The 17,747-nt window shown below is 49.0% G+C and overlaps 2 protein-coding genes across 7 annotated transcripts in view; one reads left to right on the forward strand and one right to left on the reverse strand.

Annotated features, from left to right (window-relative positions):
- Positions 1-899: 899 nt before the first annotated feature.
- LOC139250573 (antifreeze protein Maxi-like) lies at positions 900-1,703 on the reverse strand. The gene has a single exon (XM_070872967.1). The coding sequence runs from the start codon at positions 1,701-1,703 to the stop codon at positions 900-902; it is 804 nt and encodes a 267-aa protein (XP_070729068.1).
- A 7,198-nt stretch (positions 1,704-8,901) lies between these two features.
- LOC139250576 (uncharacterized) overlaps positions 8,902-17,747 on the forward strand; it is a 336,890-nt gene continuing 328,044 nt past the window's right edge. For 5 of the 6 annotated variants that reach the window (XM_070872969.1, XM_070872972.1, XM_070872973.1 and 2 more), the window contains exon 1: positions 14,859-15,426. In XM_070872969.1, coding sequence (XP_070729070.1) covers positions 14,976-15,426 — 451 coding nt within the window. In that variant the 5' untranslated portion in view covers positions 14,859-14,975. Of the gene's footprint in view, positions 9,052-14,858; positions 15,427-17,747 lie in introns of those variants that run through there. The other variant, XM_070872975.1, reaches the window with a different exon arrangement.

Here is a 17,747-nt window from a genome sequence, read left to right on the forward strand (position 1 = left end):
ATCCATTTGACTGGCTGCTGTGATGGGTCTGGATATCCACAATTTGCACACGGAGTCGACAGGGCAAAAGATAACTCCTTATCTTAAGTGCCCCATTCTCCAAAATGCACACCTTGTGGGATCCTGTGTGTAGTGTATGTATCACACGAAACACTGACTCCACGCGGTCTGTTGTTGATCTAACTGCTGTGACTTTGGTCCTTTATTCACTAGCTTCAGAGTGCCCACAGGTGTGCTGTGGGGGGCTTATATACTGCCTCGTGCAGGTACTTTCAGGTCTCCCACCGCAGCGCCCTCTGTGGTGTACCATTGTACTTGTCATACATTTGAGGTACTGGCACAATACACAACATCACTTCCCCCTTCAATTCAAAAAGCCGTTGCTGAATCCCCTACATCGAAAAATGCCTCAACCCATTAATGTTGTTAGTCATGAATCCGCGTCCCTGATTTTAACCACAGATACATTTCAGCATTAAAATAACAACTCTTATCGTGATTCGCAGTTCATGTCCATTATTATAAACGCAGTGACCACCCGGCATTAAAGTATTAATTCATGTCATAAATCCATCATCCTCATTCCATAGCACATTTGGTCTCTCTCTCTCTAGCCTTACAAAAGTCCAAAAATCTTTGTGGGGACCGCAGTGGTATAATGCCCTTTTAAGACTCCCGGGAGCATTTCGCTTTTAAGACGCCATCTTGTGGCTCCCACGAGGTGTTCTTTGGATGCCGCCATCTTAGGTTCTCTGCTGGCCTTTGTCTCCGGTGCCACGAGGCTCACCGCCATTTTGAGCTCGCTGGCGAAGAAAAAAAAAGAACGGGAATACTTGATGGACACAGGGACAAAGCCCTGAACTCTTTGCCAGACAGACACACACTCTCCATTGGCGGCTCTATAGTGGGCCTGGATTTGACCCTTCTGCCGCCGCCGAGGCCATTTCCCCTGCTGCCACCGAGGCTGTTCCTTCTGCGGCCACCGAGGCCGCCTCTCCTGAGGCCGCCGAGGCTGTTCCTTCTGCGGCCACCGAGGCCGCCTCTCCTGAGGCCGCCGAGGCCGTTCCTTCTGCGGCCACCGAGCCGCCTCTCCTGAGGCCGCCGAGGCCGTTCCTTCTGCGGCCACCGAGCCGCCTCTCCTGAGGCCGCCGAGGCCGTTCCTTCTGCGGCCACCGAGGCCGTCTCTCCTGAGGCCGTCGAGGCCGTTCCTTCTGCGGCCACCGAGGCCGTCTCTCCTGAGGCCGCCGAGGCTGTTTCTTCTGCGGCCACCGAGCCGCCTCTCCTGAGGCCGCCGAGGCCGTTCCTTCTGCGGCCACCGAGGCCGCCTCTCCTGAGGCCGCCGAGGCCGTTCCTTCTGCGGCCACCGAGGCCGCCTCTCCTGAGGCCGCCGAGGCCGTTCCTTCTGCGGCCACCGAGGCCGCCTCTCCTGAGGCCGCCGAGGCCGTTCCTTCTGCGGCCACCGAGGCCGCCTCTCCTGAGGCCGCCGAGGCCGTTCCTTCTGCGGCCACCGAGGCCGTCTCTCCTGAGGCCGCCGAGGCCGTTTCTTCTGCGGCCACCGAGGCCGCCTCTCCTGAGGCCGCCGAGGCTGTTTCTTCTGCTGCTGCTGAGGCCGCCCGACTGCTTCGCCCGCAGTGCCCCGCCGGCCCGCACCCCAACAATAGGCCCATCGCACCTGCAGTCTGGCTCTCCTTGAGGCTGCTCATCTGTGGAGGCTGAGGCTGCAGTCTGTAGAGGGATGAAGTCTTCCCAGCTCCCACGGACCTTTCCCATCCATCTTCTGCCGAGGAGCGTTGGCCCATCGCCTGCAATGATCCATAAGAGTAAACCGTGCGTCTCACTCCCGTGAGATACCTGCACATCCGTTCTGCCGAGAACAGGTATCAGCGCCTCGGTGTAAGTATGCAGCTTAGCCGTGATAGGGGCCAGCTTGGGTCGTGCAGCCGGGTTACCCCACAGTTTCTCAAAAGTTCTCTGACTCATTAACGACGGACCCGATCCCATATCCACTGCCATACTCACTGGGACTCCATCAATTTTTACTTCCATTATCACAGGGGAAGAATCGTCGGTGCACGTATACAGTCCCATCACCTCATCTTCGTCTGCCTGCCCCTCGCTGAGCAGTGGGTCATCCCCTGTCTCCTCAGCCACGTGGTGAGTCCGATTTCTTTTACACATGCGCTGAAGGTGGCCTTTAATGTGGCAGGTATTGCACGTGTACTTCGCAAACCTGCACCGGTGAGCCCCATGGCTTCCTCCGCAGCGCCAGCATGGTGCTGCTTGATTGGCCCCCCTCAGCGGACTCTGAGTTCGAGGACCCCGGGGTCTGTGCTCTCTACCCTGGGCAGAGCCACATTCTGCAGTACTGTCCGTGGTGGGCGCTATCCTGTGGACGGTGCCTGCCAGGTTCGAGGCTGTGTGGATTATTTGCTTGGTGCTGCACATCGAGGTCATATCTGCCCGGCTGATGGTGATGGCCTTTGTCAGGGTGACTGTGGGTTCCGTGGCTAGCAGCTTGTGAAGGAAGCCCTCATGGCCGATCCCCATGACGAAAATGTCCCGCAGTGCCTCGTCAAGGTGTGCCCCAAAATCAAACGGCGCCGCAAGTCTCCTGAGGTCCGCAGCATATTTGGTGACATCCTGGTCCTCGGGTCTGCAGTGATGGTAAAATTTGTATCTGGCCATTAGGATACTCTCCTTCAGTTGCAACTGGTCACGAATGAGTTCGACCAGCTCCTCGTATGACTTGTCCCTGGCGCTCTCAGGTGCCAGCAAATCCCTGATTATTCAGTAAACCTCATCGCCACAACTGGAGAGCAATATCGCCTTAGGCCTCTCTCTCATTGCGTCCGTGTCCTCCGTCAGGTTGTTTGCTGTGAAGTAGTACTCAAGCCGTTCCCTGAAGGCCTCCCAATCATTGTGCACGGTAAAATCCTTTAGCGAGCCCAGAGTAGCCATGGTTGCGTTGAGTTCGTCCGCTTCCTCATTGTCAATGTATGTATGTAGCACACAAAACACTGACTCCACGTGGTCTGTTGTTGATCTAACTGCTGTGACCTTTGTCCTTTATTCACTAGCTTCAGAGTGCCCACAGGTGTGCTGGGGGGGCCTTATATACTGCCTCGTGCAGGTACTTTCAGGTCTCCCACCGCAGCGCCCTCTGTGGTGCATCATTGTACTTGTCATACATTTGAGGTACTGGCACAATACACAACACTTTGTTGTCCTGGTTTCTTGCAGACTTGTAGTCTCTAGAGGGAACTGTTTTTCCCCATCCGGCCAATCAATCCAGGGGCTCGTCGGTGGGATTGCATCAACCCCTTTGTTTTGATGCATAAACAGGTCTGGCTCTTGACCGCAGAGATTGTTTTTATTTGGTGATGAGTCACCACCTACCGCAGGCTGGCGCCTTTTCCTCCCTTGCCCAGTCAATCCCAAAAGCTTGTTTTAAACCATTTTTAGTTCATGGCCGCTTCCTGTGCCTTTTGTGAAAGTGTGTAAACCTTACACATTTAATGTGTATTCCCTTGCCTTGTTTGACCTCCCCAAATGCATTACCTCACACTTGTCTGGATTAAATTCCATTTGCCACTGTTCCACCCACCTGACCAGCACATTGATACCTTCCTACAGTCCACAGCTTTCGTCTTCATTATCAACCACACAGCCTATTTTAGTGTCATCTGCAAACTTCTTAATCATACCCCCAACATTTAAGCCCAAGTCATTGATATATACCACAAAAAGCAAGGGACCCAGCACTGAGTACTGTGGAACCCCACTGCATACAGCCTTCCAGTCACAAAAACAACCATCAACCATTACCCTTTGCTTCCTGCCTCTGAGCCAATTTTGAATCCAACTTGCCACTTTTCCCTGGATCCCATGGGCTATTACTTTCATAACCAGTATACATGTGGGACCTTATCAAAAGCTTTGCTAAAATCTATATACATTACATTATATACACTGCCCTCATCAACCCTCCTAGTTAGCTCCTCAAAAAATTCAATCAAGTTATTCAGACACGACTTTTCCTTAACAACTCTGTACTGACTGTCCTTGATTAATCCATGTCTTACCAAATTAAGATTTATCCTGTCCTTCAGGACTTTTTCCAATAATTTTCCCACCACTGAGGTTAGGCTGACTGGACTGTAATTACTCGTTCTATCTCTTTCTCCTTTTTTTAAACTTGTTCTTCTGTAAAGCTTTACCACAAGGTACAGATGGTACAGTCCAATGCTAAGCACGTAGCGCCCTGCTCGCTGCGCCCAGCGATGATGACACCACCACCATGTGCAGCGTCCCGTTACCACCCCAGAAGCTAAATTTGCGTGCTGTGTTACCACCTGGCGCTGATGACGCCAGCTTCAGCTGTTGAGTTTCAGGCAGGAGTCAGCTGGGGGAGCGTTATTTAAAGGCGCCATCTTTGAGAAATGGTGCTGTCTGTGACCGAGTGTTGCAGACTGGCACATTTCATGGTGCAGGATTATGTGCTGAGGGAGAATAATCTTGGTGCAGCAAAAGCTAAGTGGGGAATGGCCACTATCAACAGCCCTTCCGCTGTTTTGTTCATTTTTTTTGTACAGAGAGGCTGAATCCTATGCAATACCCTCTCAGCCTTAATGTTTTCAAAGAACCAAATGGCCTGGATTTTGCTGTATGAATAAGAGTGAAGCTAGCAACGTTCATTGTTATTAAAGAATAAATTAGTAAGGATTCTTCAATCTGATTGGTTAAAGAGACACAACATTGTTCACATGGGTGCCAGATCCCCAGTAAAGGGCGTACTAAAGAACAGGTGGTAGATGAAGAAAGCACAAGAGATACAGCAGCTGGCCGACAGCCATGATGTGCGAGGATTCTTCAAGGCCACCTATGGTCCAAACTCCCAAGGCCCCACCCCACTGCTGGCCAAGAACGAGGAAACACTCATCAAGGACACCGAGGCAGTCAGGGCCCGCTGGAAGGAGCATTTCGAAGATCTCCTCAATCAAGACTCTGACTTTGACTCGACTGTTCTCAACTCCATCCCGCAGCATGCTACCTGCCACCATCTCAGTAAAACCCCAGCACTGCACGAGGTAGAAAAAGCCAAAAGACAGCTTAAGAACAACAAGGCTACAGGAGCGGATAGAATCCCTGCTGAGGCACTGAAGTACGGTGGAGAGGCACTGTTGGCGCGAATACATGACCTCATCTCTCTCATCTGGAGGGAGGATAGCATGCCGGGAGATCTCAGAGATGCAGTGACCGTGACCATCTTTAAAAAAGGGGACAAGTCCGACTGCGGCAACTACAGAGAAATCTCCCTGCTATCAGCCACTGGGAAAGTTGTCGTTAGAGTCCTCCTCAACCGTCTTCTCCCTGTGGCCGAGGAGCTCCTCCCGGAGTCACAGTGCGGATTTCGTCCCCTACGGTGCACAACGGACATGATTTTTGCAGCGCGACAGCTGCAGGAAAAATGCAGGGAACAGCGCCAGCCCTTATACATGGCCTTCGTCAACCTTACAAAGGCCTTTGACACTGTCAACCACGAGGGTCTATGGAGCGTCCTTCTCCATTTTGGATGCCCCGAAAAGTTCGTCACCATCCTCCGCCTGCTGCACGATGACATGCAGGCCGTGATCCTGACCAACGGATCCATTACAGACCCAATCCACGTCTGGACTAGGGTCAAACAGGGCTCCATCATCACCCAAACCCCCTTCTCAATCTTCCTCGCTGCCATGCTCCACCTCACAGTCAACAAACTACAAAACCAGTGGGAACCTGTTCAACCTTCGACGTCTCCAGGCCAGGTCCAAGACCACTCCAACCTCTGTCGCGAGCTACAGTACACAGACGACGCCTGCGTCTGCGCACATTCAGATGCTGAATTCCAGGACATAGTCGACTTATTTACTGAGGCATACGAAAGCATGGGCCTTACGCTAAACATCCGTAAGACAAAGGTCCTCCAGCAGCCTGTTCTTGCCGCACAGAGACATGGACCATGTACAGTAGGCACCTCAAGTCGCTGGAGAAATACCACCAACGATGTCGCTGCAAGATCCTACAAATCCCCTGGGAGGACAGACGCACCAACATTAGCGACCTCAACCAGGCCAACATCCCCAGCATTGAAGCAATGACCATACTTGATTAGCTCCTCTGGGCAGGCCACATTGTCCACATGCCAGACGCGAGATTCCCAAAGCAAACGCTCTACTCGGAACTCCTTCATGGCAAACGAGCCAAAGGTGGGCAGAGGAAATGTTACAAGGACAGCCTCAAAGCCTCCCTGATAAAATGCAACATCCCCACTGACACCTGGGAGTCCCTGGCCAAAGACCGCCCTAAGTGGAGGAAGTGCATCTGGGAGGGCGCTGGGCACCTCGAGTCTCATCGCCGAGAGCATGCAGAAATCAAGCGCAGGCAGCGGAAAGAGCGTGCGGCAAACCTGTCCCACCCACCCTTACCCTCAACGACTATCTGTCCCACCTGTGACAGGGACTGTGGCTCTCGTATTCGACTGTTCAGCCACCTAAGGACTCATTTTAAGAGTGGAAGCAAGTCTTCCTCGATTCCGAGGGACTGCCTATGAAGATGATGAGAGGGCGTTGCATAGTATTAATTTCTAATCAACACAAGTTGCAGCACAAAATCCTATAGAAGGTCTGTGGGCAAGTGTGAGCAATGAATGGCTAGTGCTGTTCGTGCAGCTGACCACAAAAATCGGGGTCCATATCTCCTTATGTGGCTCGGTGTCAAATTTTGTTTGATAACTACATTAAGGCAGTATATAGAAACATAGAAACATAGAAAATAGGAACAGTAATAGGCCATTCGGCCCTTCGAGTCTCCAGCGCCATTCAATATGATCATGGCTGATTCTCTATCTCAACACCATATTCCCGTTTTATCCCCATACCCCTTGATGCCTTTTGTTTCTAGAAATCTATCTATCTCCCTCTTAAATATATTCAGTGATTTGGCCTCCACAGCCTTCTGTGCAGAGAATTCCACAGGTTCACCACCCTCTGAGTCAAAAAAATTCTCCTCATCTCAGTCCTAAATTTCCTACCCCTTATCCTGAGACTGTGACCTCTTGTTCTAGACTTCCCAGCCAGAGGAAACAGCCTCCCCGCATCCATTCTATTCAACCCAGTCAGAATTTTATAAGTTTCAATGAGTTCCCCTCTCATTCTTCTAAACTCTAGTGAATACAGGACTAGTCGACCCAATCTCTCCTCATACGACAATCCTGCCATCCCAGGAATCAGTCTGGTGAACCTTCATTGCATTCCCTCTATGGCAAGTTTTTCCTTTCTTAGGTAAGGAGACCAAAACTGCACACAATACTCCAGGTGCGGTCTCACCAAGGTCCTGTATAACTATAGTAAGACATCCTTGCTCCTGTACTCAAATCCTCTTGCAATGAAGGCCAACATACCATTTGTCTTCCTAACTGCTTGCTGCACCTGCATGTTTGTTTCTGTGGTGTATGTAGCACACAAATCACTGACTCCACATGGTCTGGTGTAAATCTAACTGCTGTGACCTTCGTCCTTTATTGTTCAGCTCCAGGGTGCCTCTCAAGTGTGGTGGTCAGCCTTATATAGTGCCTGTTCTAGGTACTTCCAGGTTTCCCACCACAGCGCCCTCTGTGGTGTGGCATAGTGCTTACATTACATTTAAGGTACTGGGACGATACACACATCATTACATAACATCACCTTCCCCCCGCACCAGGACAACGATACACACATCATTACATAACATCACACTTGTCCAACGGAAGGCAGGTAGGCATGGACAGCGCGTTAGTGTGGTACATATTATCTGGTACATTAACTAGTTATTGACTGATAACGGATCCTTGATTTCCTTGTTAGCCCTTATCATTAATTATACTTCATCCATTATTTTACACAAATGCAGTGGCCATTCAGCATTAAAAAATTAATTCTTATTATAAATTCGCCATCTCACATTAACATAGCTCATTTTAGACTCGCTCTGCCTTACAGAAGTCCTTTGTGGGGACCACCTCTTTGTAAGGCCCTTTTAAGACTCCTGGGTGCATTTCCTTTTTAAGGCACCATCTTTGATGCAGGAGGATTCCACGAGGTTTCTCCTTGGGCGCCGCCATCTTTGATGCTCTGCTGCTCTGAACACGATGCCGCCGCCATCTTCTTCTCCACCGTTCCGGATGCCCTCTGCCGTCGCAGCCTCCGCTCCCCTCCGCTACCACCTGACTTGCCGCCTCTCCTGCGCCCGTCGTGGCATCTCCAGCGGCCGCACTTTCCGCTTCCCCCCGAGGCCTCCATAGTGGCCTCCCATGCGGCCGCCGTGGCCAACGACCTCCAACTGCTGCCGCCGCCCGATGCTAACAGCTCCTCGGCGGGGCTCTTCCGAACCGCCGGCCATCCTGGATCCCTCGCATCCCGCCGGCTCACTCCCCCCCACTAGGCCCCTCTGTGCAGGACTGTTTGCCTGTGGGGGCTGAGGCTGCAGGATCTCTGTGTGAGGTCCGGGCCTGGGGCTTGCCTGTGGGTGGATTGAGGCTGCAGCTCCAGCTCGGTCGGTGCTGCTCTCTGGGGACCCGGGGCACGGCAGCACCCCGGGGAGCAGCAGCCCGTGGAGTGATGAAGTCTTCCCAGCTCCCACGGACCGTCCCCATCCACCTCCGGCCGAGGAGTGTCGGCCCATCGCCTGCAACGACCCACAAAGGTAAACCGTGCGTCTCATCCCCGTGGGATACCTCACCATTGCTCTACCAAGAACAGGTATCAGTTCCCTGGTGTAGGTACGCAGCTTCGCCATGACCGGGACCAGCTTGGGTCATGCAGCTGGGTTAATCCACAGTTTATCAAAAGTTCTCCGACTCATCAACGACGGACCCGAGCCTGTGTCCACTTCCATACTCACAGGGATTCAGTTGATTTTTACTTCCCTTATCACTGGGGGCGAATCGTCAGTACACGTATACAGTCCCAACACCTCATCTTCTTCGACCTGCTCCTCGCTGAACAGTAGATCATCCCCCATCTCCTCAGCCACATGGTGAGTCCGATTTCTTTTATACATACGCTGAAGGTGGCCTTTAACGTGGCAGGTATTGCACGTGTACTCCAAGCAGCATGGTGCTGCTTGATTGGTCCCCCTCAGCGGACTCTGAGTTCCAGGATCCCGAGGTCCGTGCTCTCTGCCCCGGTTTTGTCCGTGGTGGGCGCTATCCTGTGGACAGTGCCTGACGGGTTCGAGCCTATTATCATTTGCTTGGTGCTCCAAGTCGAGGTCATATATGCCCCGCTGATGGTGATGGCCTTTGTCAGAGTGACTGTGGGTTCCGTGGCTAACAGCTTGTAAAGGAGTCCCTCGTGGCCAATCCCCATAACGAAAACGTCCCGTAACGCCTCGTCAAGGTGTGCGCCAAAATCACACGGCGCCGCGAGTCTCTTGAGGTCCGCAGCATATTTGGTGACATCCTGGCCCTCAGGTCTGCAGTGATGGTAAAATTTGTATCTGGCCATGAGGATACTCTCCTTCGGTTTCAACTGGTCATGAATGAGTTCATCCAGCTCCTCGTATGACTTGTCCCTAGCGCTCCCGGGTGCCAGCAAATCCCTGACGAGACAGTAAACCTCATCTCCACAACTGGAGAGCAATATCGCTTTACGCTTCTCTCTCATTGCGTCCGTGTCCTCCGTCAGGTTGTTTGCTGTGAAGTAGTACTCGAGCCTTTCCGTGAAGGCCTCCCAATCATTGCCCACGGTAAAATCCTTTAGCGAGCCCAGAGTAGCCATGGTTGCGTGGAGTTCGTCCGCTTCCTCGTTGCCAATGTGGTGTATGTAGCACACAAATCACTGACTCCACACGGTCTGGTGCAAGTCTAACTGCTGTGACCTTCGTCCTTTATTGTTCAGCTCCAGCGTGCCTCTCAGGTGTGGTGGTCAGCCTTATATAGTGCCTGTTCTAGGTACTTCCAGGTTTCCCACCACAGCGCCCTCTGTGGTGTGGCATAGTGCTTACATTACATTTAAAGTACTGGGATGATACACACATCATTACATAACACTTTCAATGACTAGTGTACAAGGACAGCCAGGTCCCTTTGCACATCGACATTTCCCAAGCCAGCGCTATTTAAATAATACTTTGTCCTTATGTTTTTCCTGCCAAAGTGGATAACTTCACATTTATCCACATTATACTGCATCTGCCATGTGTTTGCCCACTCACTCAACCTATCTAAATCACCTTGCAGTGTCTTTGCTCACAATCCCACCTAGTTTTGTGTCTTCATCCAAATCATTTATATATTAATCTCCAAAACAGATACATCACCTTGGGTACTGTTGGGGGAGATGACTCATCAGGGGAAGGCAGCAGCAGCCAAGCAGCAGCAGGAAAAAGAGTGGGAAAGCTATAGTGGTAGGGGATTCTATTGTAAGGGGAATAGACAGGCGTTTCTGCGGTTGCAACCGAGACTCCAGGATAGTATGTTGCCTCCCTGGTGCAAGGGTCAAGGATGTCTCGGTGCGGCTGCAGGGCATTCTGGAGGGAGAAGGTGAACAGCCAGTTGTCGTGGTGCATATAGATACCAACGATATAGGTAAAAAATGGGATGAGGTCCTACAAGCTGAATTTAGGAAGCTAGGAGTTAAATTAAAAAGTAGGACCACAGAGGTAGTAATCTCAGGATTGCTACCAGTCAGAGTAGAAATAGCAGGATAGTTAAGATGAATACGTGGTTGAGGAGTGGTGCAAGAGGGAGGGATTCAAATTCCGGGGTCATTGGAAGCGGTTCTGGGGGAGCTGGGACCAGTACAAAACAGACGGTCTGCATCTGGGCAACACGGAACCGATGTCCTAGGGGGAGTGTTTGCTCGTGCTATTGGGGAGGGGTTAAACTAATATGGCAGGGGGATGGGAATCTATGCAGGGAGACTGAGGGAAGTAAAATGGGGGCAGAAGCAAAAGATAGAAAGGAGAAAAGTAAAAGTAGAGGGCAGAGAAATCCAAGGCAAAAATCAAAAAGGGCCACATTACAGCTTAATTCTAAAGGGACAAAGAGTATTAAAAAGAGTGTTAAAAAGAAAGCCTGAAAGCTCTGTGCCTCAATGCAAGGAGTATTCATAATAAGGTGGACGAATTAACTGCGCAGGCAACTATTAACAAATATGATATCATTGAGATTACGGAGACATGGCTCCAGGGTGACCAAGGCTGGGAACTCAACATCCAGGGGTATTCGACATTCAGGAAGGATAGACAGAAAGGAAAATGAGGTGGGGTAGTGTTGCTGGTTAAAGAGGAAATTAACGCAATAGTAAGAAAGTACATTAGCTTGGATGATGTGCAATCTGTATGGTGGTGCTGCTGAATACCAAAGGGCAGAAAACGCTAGTGGGAGTTGTGTACAGATCACCAAACAGTAGTAGTGAGGTTGGGGATGTCATCAAACAAGAAATTAGGGATGCGTGCAATAAAGGTACAGCAGTTATCATGGGGACTTTAATCTACATATAGATTGGGCTAGCCAAACTGGTAACAATACGGTGGAGGAGGATTTCCTGGAGTGTATTAGGGATGGTTTTCTAGATCAATATGTCGAGGAACCAACTAGAGAGCTGGCCATCCTAGACTGGGTGTTGCGTAATGAGAGAGGACTAATTAGCAATCTTGTTGTGCGAGGGCCCTTGGGAAAGAGTGATCATAATATGGTAGAATTCTTTATTAAGATGGAGTTAATTCAGAGACTAGGGTCCTGAACTTAAGCAAAGATAACTTTGATGGTATGAGACGTGAATTGGCTAGGATAGACTGGAAAATGATACTTAAAGGGTTGACGGTGGATAGGCAATGGCAGACTTTTATAGATCACATGGATGAACTTCAACAATTGTACATTCCTGTCTGGAGTAAAAATAAAATGGGGAAAATGGCTCAACTGTGGCTAACAAGTGAAATTAGGGATAGTGTTAAATCCAAGGAAGAGGCATATAAAATGGCCAGAAAAAGCAGTAAACCTGAGGACTGGGAGAAATTTAGCGTTCAGCAGTGGAGGACAAAGGGTTTAATTAGGAAGGGGAAAATAGAGTATGAGAGGAAGCTTGCAGGGAACATAAAAACTGATTGCAAAAGCTTTTATAGATATGTGAAGAGAAAAAGTTAGTGAAGACAAACATAGGTCCCTTGCAGTCAGAATCAAGTGAATTTATAGTAGGGAACAAAGAAATGGCAGACTAATTGAACAAATACTTTGGTTCTGTCTAAGGAAGACACAAATAACCTTTCGGCAATACTAGGGCTCCAAGGGTCAAGCGAGAAGGAGGAACTGAAGGGAATCCTTATCAGTCAGAAAATTGTGTTAGGGAAATAGATGGGATTGAAGGCCGATAAATCCCCAGGGCCTATTAGGCTGCATCCCAGAGTACTTAAGGAAGTGGTCCTCGAAATAGTGGATGCATTGGTGATCACTTTCCAACATTCTATTGACTCTGGATCAGTTCCTATGGACTGGAGGGTAGCTAATGTAACACCACATTTTAAAAAAGGAGTGAGAGAGAAAACAGTGAATTATAGACCGGTTTGCCTGACATCGGTGGTGGGGAAAATGTTGGAATCAATTATTAAAGATGAAATAGCAGCGCATTTGGAAAGCAGTGACAGGATCGGTCCAAGTCAGCATGGATTTATGAAAGGGAAATCATGCTTGACAAATCTTCTAGAATTTTTTGAGGATGTAACTAGTAGAGTGGACAAGGGAGAACGGGTGGATGTGGTGTATTTGGACTTTCAAAAGACTTTTGACATTGTCCCATACAAGAGATTAGTGTGCAAAATTAAAGCACATGGTATTGGGGGTAATGTATTGACGTGGATAAAGAACTGGTTGGCAGACAGGAAGCAGAGAGTCGGAATAAATGGGTACTTTTCAGAATGGCAGACAATGACTAGTGGGGTGCCGCAGGGTTCAGTGCTGGGCCCCCAGCTATTTACAATATACATTAATGATTTAGATGAAGGAATTGAGTGTAATATCTCCAAGTTGATGCAGATGACTCTAAGCTGGGTGGCAGTGTGAGCTGTGAGGAGGATTCTTGGACAGGTTAGTGAGTGGGCAAATGCATGGCAGATGCAGTATAATGTGGATAAATGTGAGGTTATCCACTTGTTAGCAAAAAGAGGAAGGCAGAATATTATCTGAATGGTGACAGATTAGTAAAAGGGGAGGTGCAATGACACCTGGATGTCATGGTACATCAGTCATTGAAACTTGGCAAGCAGGTACAGCAGGCAGTGAAAAATGGCATGTTGGCCTTCATAGCTATAGGATTTGAGTATTGGAGCAGGGAGGTCTTACTGCAGTTGTACAGGGTCTTGATGCGGCAACACCTTGAGTATTGTGTTCAGTTTTGGTCTCCTAATCTGAGGAAGGACATTCTTGCTATTGAGGGAGTGCAGCGAAGGTTCACCAGACTGATTCCCGGGATGGCAGGACTGACATATCAGGAGAGACTGGATCGAGTGGGCTTGTATTCACTGGAGTTTAGAAGAATGAGAGGGGATATCATAGAAACATACAAAATTCTGTCAGGATTGGACAGGTTAGAGGCAGGAAGAATGTTCCCGATGCTGGGGTTATAGTCTAAGGATAAGGGGTAAGCCATTTAAGACCGAGATGAGGAGAAACTTCTTCACTCGGAGAGTTGTTAACCTGTGGAATTCTCTACCACAGAAAGTTGTAGAAGCCAGTTCGTTAGATATATTCAAAAGAGAGTTAGATATGGCCCTCATGGCTAAAGGGATCAAGGGGTATGGAGGGAAAGCAGGAAAGTGATACCAAGGTTGAATGATCAGCCATGATCTTATTGAATGGTGGTGCAGGCTCGAAGGGCCGAATGGCCTACTCCTGCACCTATTTTCTATGTTTCTATATATTGTGAATAACTGGGGCCCATGCACTGATCCCCGTGGTACCACACTAGTCACTGCCCGCCACCCTGAAAAAGACCCGTTTATTCCTACTCTCTGTTTCCTATCAGTTAACCAATTTTCAATCCATGCCAATACATTACCCCCAATCGTATGTGCTTTAATTTTGCACAATAACCTCTTATGTGGGCACAATAACCTTATAGATTGAATTGGGTGAAGATGGTGACGGTGGGTTCAGATTCAGATTCACCACCTGCCAGAAGAGCAAGGGTCGGGGTGCAATGGCCACCACACGTTAAAAAAATCCACGCATATGCATCTTCCACCCTTGAGGATGTAGTTCAGGTCCTTCATTGAAACACCTGTGAACTCATCCTTTTTTGGCGTTCAAGCAAGTTATCCTCGTTTCGAGGGACTGCCTATGATAAGAACATAAGAATATAAGAAATAGGAAAAGGAGTAGGCCATATGGCCTCTCGAGCCTGCTCCGCCATTCAATAAGATCATGGCTGATCTGATCATGGACTCAGCTCCACTTTCCCGCCCGCTCCCCATAACCCCTTATCGTTTAAGAAACTGTCTTAAATTTATTCAATGTCCCAGCTTCCACAGCTCTCTGAGGCAGCTTTATCACCCTCAGAGAAATTTCTCCTCATCTCTGTTTTAAATGGGCAGCCCCTTATTCTAAGATCATGCCCTCTAGTTCTAGTCTCCCCTGATGACCTTATAAATGCGTTGTTGTTGTACAAAAATGATTTTGGGGGGAGGCGGGGATTGTGTGTATATATTGCTTCATTCCTGAATAAAGTTTTAGCAAAAATATCCATGGCTCTGGTGCTGTTTATTTGGTGATGTTATCATGGTAAGTACTTTCTAAGTCACAGCTGCAATAAGGCTTGGCGGCAAAACCACTTCCTGCATCGCAGTGACTGAACCAGGAAATTGTCTCTTCGGGTGCGAGAAAGGCAGAGTGTAAACTGGGTTGTTGAGATCAGACAGTAAATCACCAATCTTAGATCTCTGCTCGATTGTATTGGGTGAAGATGGCGACGGCGGATTCAGATTCAGGCTCACCACTTGCCAGAAGAGTAAGGGTCGGCGAGGACGCACATTCTAACTTCACACTGAATTTAAGAGCTGGGAGCTTATCTGTCAGCATCAGCGATAACTTCGTTCGGACTGTTGGCGGGATAATCTGCCCAATTGCTAAAGCAGGGGCGAGTGCTCACGTTCTGAGACAATTGCACTCAATGGGTTTATCCAATACCCTTACAGAATTGGCGGGACTTTATGGCTTGTTCGTGAGAGCAATAAAATCAGGGAGCATCGTAGTTGAGTTTGAGGAAAGCAACCCACTGAGCGAGGACACTTTCAAACTCTTCGTCCAAGAACTCAAGACCAGGCTGCAGGAACTGATGGCCTCTGGTAACTTCTGGATCGAGAGAATTCAAGACCCTGCGAATGCTGGAGCCCCATTGGAGCCACTGATCTCCGGTAACTCGGTTTATATTCACAGGAGGGGGCTGAACCGTGGCCGGATTTTACGGGGCTATGACCTTGAACAGTCTCTCTGTCTATCTCTCTCCCCCAGTCTCTCTCTCCCTCTCTTCACCCCGCCCCACGCTCGCTTTCTCTTTCTCTCTCCCTCCCTCCCGACCTCCAACCAGGCTCTGTCTCTCTTTTCTCCTGTCTCCCCCCCAAACCAGGCTCTCTGTCTCCCTTTCCCCCAGTCTATCTCTCTCTCCCCGTGTGTCTCTGTCCTATCCTCCCCCCAGGTTCTCTCGCTCTCTCTCTCTCTCTCCCCCAGTGTGTCCCGCAAGTCCCCGGTTTTCACATCTGCGAAAACCCGGAATTTGCGATTTGTAATTTCAGTTTCACACATCATCCGCATCCGTAGGAAATTGACTTCGGCTGGCGGAGAGCTGGACTGTTTGCTCAGCGAATGCCCATGAAACTCTTACGCCTGGTAACATCAGGCACAGGGTCTCCTTTTACCAGCGTAAGGGTTTTAATAAATATTAAACTAACATTTTAAAAATCACTTAAACAGTCAATAACTTTTCAAATTAGTTTGTTATTTTTGGCCCCTTTAAAAAATGTAAAATTTATTAATAAAAAATTGGAAATTTTTGTTTTAAAAGAAAAGACTAACATTTATATAGCGCCGTTTACGACCACCGGACGTCGCAAAGCACTTTACAGCCAATTAAGTACTTTTGGAATGTAGTCACTGTTGTAAATAAATGTTTAATTTAATTGTATTTTTGTTAATTTTAAACATGTGATTTATTTTTATTTAGATTGTGTGAAAAATTATTTCTGTATTTTCGATTATGCTTATTGGGAATCCGTTCGCAAACTAAATCCCCATAAGCATTACGAGAATCCCCTTTGTGATTAGTTGGGCCAGCTCACGTAATTCAGGGTTGCTTGCAAATCGCATGCATCCCTGGGATACATGGGCCTTTAGGCTCTCTCACTTTCTCCTCCCCACCCCCAGGTGCTTTCTCTCTCTCTCTCGCTCTTCCCCTCCCACCACAGGCTCTGTCTTCTCTCCCACTCTGTCTCGCTCACTCTCTCCCCTCCCCCCCCCCCCCGCCGCAGACTTTGTTCCCCCGCCCCTGTCTATCTCTGTAAAGTCCTGTCCCCTCAGTACAGATTCACACAAGGCATGTAGTGAAGGAAGTCAAAGTCACTCTGGACCTGCACCTTTATTTCACAGTTCTGGAATGCTGCACTTGCCTGAGACCTGCCCTTATATACCTGTCTCTTGCAAGTGCACCCCTGGTGGTAAGGTATGCTGGTGGTTACAGGTCATATCTTATTACAGTCATGTATAGCATGTTAGGATACAGTTATATATAATAATGTAAGATACATGACATCACCCTCCCCCAAGACCTTATTGTCTTTATAGGTTCAGTCTCTCAGGTGGTCTACGCTCTCGCATGGAGCGTCTGAGTTGTGGTTCAGTTGTTTGCCTTGGTGTCTGTTTTTCTTTGGGTGTGGTTGCTGGTATCTCGCCTGGGCTGTCTGTTTCGATTGGTGTGATTGTTGTTGACTCACCGGGCTGTCTGTTGGGATTGCCCTTTCCTCAGGTTGTTCCCTCTGTCTGTCCACCAGGTGTGGTGCGAGTTTCACATTGTAGTCTGCCTCTGGTTCTGCAGTGTTGTTGGTAAATCTGCTTTTGACTTGGTCTACATGCCTCCGGCAGGTTTTGCCATTGTTCATTTGTACTACCAGTAGCCTGTTTCCTTCCTTGCCCATTACTGTCCCTGCAAGCCATTTGGGACCCCTGCCATAGTTTAGTACAAACACTTTGTCCCCTATCTCATTCCATCTCCCCCTCGAATTTCTATCATGGAACTCAGTCAGCTTACGGTGTTTTGCCTCAACGATTTTGTGCATGTCTGGGAGGATTAATGAGAGCCTTGTTTTTAAAGTCCTTTTCATCAACAATTGCATGGGGGTGATCCCAGTCAATGAGTGCGGACGAGATCTGTATGCCAGCAGCAGTCGCGACAGGCGACCCTGCAGCGTGGGACCTTGGATTTTAAGCATGCCTTGTTTAATGATTTGCACTGCTCTCTCCACCTGGCCATTGGAGGCCGGCTTGAACGGTGCCTTCTTGATGTGATTTATGCCGTAGTCAATTATAAAGTCTTGGAATTCTGCGCTGGTGAAGCACGGCCCATTTTTACTGACCAATATGTCCGGGATTCCGTGCGTTGCAAACATGGTTGCGAGGCTCTCCACAGTGGTGGAGGTTGTGCTCGATTTTAAAATGGTGCATTCGATCCACTTTGAAAATGCAT

The sequence above is a fragment of the Pristiophorus japonicus genome, unplaced genomic scaffold (assembly GCF_044704955.1).
Source record: "Pristiophorus japonicus isolate sPriJap1 unplaced genomic scaffold, sPriJap1.hap1 HAP1_SCAFFOLD_393, whole genome shotgun sequence".
NCBI lineage: Eukaryota > Metazoa > Chordata > Chondrichthyes > Pristiophoridae > Pristiophorus > Pristiophorus japonicus.